The following is a 2,859-nucleotide window of genomic DNA, read 5'->3' as shown; positions in this document are numbered from 1 at the left end:
AAATATATAGTGATTTTGGTTGGAATCGTGCAATAGGTTTCGCTTTGGAGCATTTTATAATATTGGCCAGGGAAAGAAAGACGTAACCCCGCTATCAAAAACGAAAAGGGAGCGTATCAAGCTCACATCCATTTGCAGAATACACGCCGTCGTCGAGTGCGTCGCCTGGGGATTTCTTCGAGTAACAGGCCAAGACCTCACTTTGAAAAGGCAGATGGGCCTCAGAAAAAATCCCTTTTATTTCAGCAAGATCCGCTTCCTCACGCTGCCTATGAGACTTGGACACTTCCAAAGAATGCGAGTCAGCATGTGGAAACGGACGCAAAAACAACATCACAATCGAAATCCCGTTCCAACCACGATTTTGTATTACATTTACATCAATAAATGCCTCAATTGGAACCCGCACAATGCCAAACCCTAATTCGTAAGCAGCCAATTGCAGTTTTTTGTAACCATCAGGTATACGCATGAAGTGGGACAAAATCGCTAGACGTGGAGCCAAGGAGCCACCATCCTTCCCACTACAGGCTGCATCCCCAGAGTATTGTAGAAGGCATTTGCAAGTCGTGAGAAGCAGTTTAATATCGACCCGATAATACAGTAAATCAGATCCCAACACCATACGCACACCTCCATTTTTTTGGCACCTCAAAGACTTCGAAAGCTGCTCTATGAGAGAAATAAGTTGTATTGTGTCTTCCTTACGCCACTCCAACGGACACGATACTACGGCACGATGCATATGGGTCCCTAAGTTCCCGGTGAAATTATTAGCATCAGCCTGTATCATCGGTAAACCATGCCTTCTTGCACTCGCAGCGACCAAATTAAGGCAGTCAACTGAAGCATCCGTAAACATCACTGAAACTTCTGGAAAAAGCTCAGTTGCCGTAAACCCAACCAAGCCACAGCCACAACCCAATTCTACAACCCAGGGATTCGCATCACCACACGTGGAATGCTCAGCTGTGTGCGGCAGCAAATCCCTCCCAAATCTAGCAAGAAAGGCAGCAAGTACTTGTGCGCCTCCGTAAACCCGGAGGCCTGTTGAGCATGGCGAATTATAGTTGTCATTTCCCTGCTTGTCCTGTGTCTTCGTACATCGAATGTAATGATTCCTCGCCGTGGCACAAGCGAGATCAAATTTTAGTGATGGGGCCCCGTTTGCCGCAGTAATCACCTCAAACTCTTCATAATGCATGTGCTAATGTGATGACTAAACCAGGTAAAGAAAAAATAAAATTTCAATTTTTATCAGTTCTACAGTAGCAAGGCATTTTTTTTTTATCATACGTATATAATAGACAAAAAAGACCTAACCAGACACACAATGAATGAGCCTATAATTTTCCTTTGATTTTACCTTCACTTTCGCCCAGGAGCTAGTTCTTAACCAGTTGCCAGCATGTTACTCCATTTTCAGTCGGATCATCGTGATTTGCCGCTTAATGTAAAAGTAGTAAAAGATAAGCCCAATAACGATAACTAAGAAACACAAAAACAGCAACCCAAAAACCTGAGCAACCACCACATCTACCTCCTTCTTAAGGGGAAACAGTCGAAACTTTCGGCTCACATTGCTTGAGGAAACTTCTAAAGCAAGGGCAGGCGATGCAATATACACAGCCACCCAACACAAAAGCGACGCTCGGAGAAAACGGCTCATGCAATAATAGCAACCTAGTTTACTAAAAACAAAAAAGGAGGAGGAAAATAGGAAAATTCACCACCCAATTGCCAGGGAGTGACTCAGTTTATTCCGCAAAGTAATCCATCCCATACGGAACACGGTGGGAAAAACACAATCACAGTAAAAAAAAAACATACTAACCACACACTTCAATCCCAGGGGGGAAAAGAAAAAAAACGCGCATACCAACAACATCTGAAAGAGTCCTTTTTTTCTGGAGTAAAGCAAGCATGGGAGAAAACGCCCCGGCGCAGATCCCCACCACAACCCGTAAAAAAAGCAGTCGCCTCAGAAACCTGACCTACTCCGAAACTCTTTTCTGCCAACCAGAATCCCCACACGAGAGGCACGAAAAGCACACCACCACAACACGTATTTGCCTTCTCTTTTAACTCGCGCCGCGCCGCCCCCGCCCCTCGCGGGCGCGCGTTTCCCCGATGAATTTAAACAAGCAGCGGCCGAACACTAACAGAAGAAGTAAATGTTGCGCCTTCATCCCCGCCATGCGTTCGCGAATCCCCTTCTACGCAGACAAAAATACAACCCCCGCACGTGCGCGCCACCTGACATTCCCAGTGCTTCGGCAAGCCCCTCCCAGGGGGTAATCGTTCTCTCGCGCCTGCTGCTGCCAGAGTCGCTGCCATCCCAAAGATGAAAGCAGGCGCATCAAACAACAAAAAAGATTCTACACCAAACCCGCGGCCGTCCAATAAGTATGGCGCGGGCGTCCCATAACTCGTATGACTTCTTTCACACATATTTCGCCAGCTTCACCGCCAGCTGACTCAAAAACCGGCCGGCACATCGTCACCCCAGGATCGAGCACCCACTCCCACAACCTCCTTTCTTCGACAACCAAAAATCGCGCCATTCTACAACGCACTTTTTCTTCACGCCGCAGCGGCTCTGCATCGGCACGTGTAGCTTTATCACTCTTCTGAGGGGGTTGCGGCAGCCGCATTTTCGCCCTCGTACGAAGATGCAAAAAATTGGATCCGAGTTCTTTCGTCGGATCCGCTTCCTCCCCCGAGACGCTGCCGACGCGAAGAAATTCCGATTCACTTTTTATTGGTCACGCCGCGCCTCGTCCAAACGGGGGTGCGAAGAAGAAGCGGCGCAAAGCAAGCCATAAAATGAGCCCACCACCACATCCAGCGGGGTGGCGG

At 47.7% G+C, this 2,859-nt stretch overlaps 1 protein-coding gene across 1 annotated transcript; it reads right to left on the bottom strand.

Annotated features, from left to right (window-relative positions):
* Window positions 1–94: 94 nt before the first annotated feature.
* Window positions 95–1,204, bottom strand: Tco025E_09811 (methyltransferase; the record flags this gene model as incomplete). The annotated part of the gene is made up of 1 exon (XM_029376618.1): window positions 95–1,204. One exon carries the CDS (start codon window positions 1,202–1,204, stop codon window positions 95–97), a length of 1,110 nt encoding a protein of 369 aa, XP_029223250.1.
* Window positions 1,205–2,859: the final 1,655 nt, after the last annotated feature.

The sequence above is a fragment of the Trypanosoma conorhini genome, assembly GCF_003719485.1.
Source record: "Trypanosoma conorhini strain 025E chromosome Unknown Tco_14.4_contig_01300, whole genome shotgun sequence".
Taxonomy (NCBI): Eukaryota; Euglenozoa; class Kinetoplastea; order Trypanosomatida; family Trypanosomatidae; genus Trypanosoma; species Trypanosoma conorhini.
The sequence above is the reverse complement of the archived record's forward strand: the minus strand, read 5'-3'. Positions and strand labels throughout refer to the sequence as shown.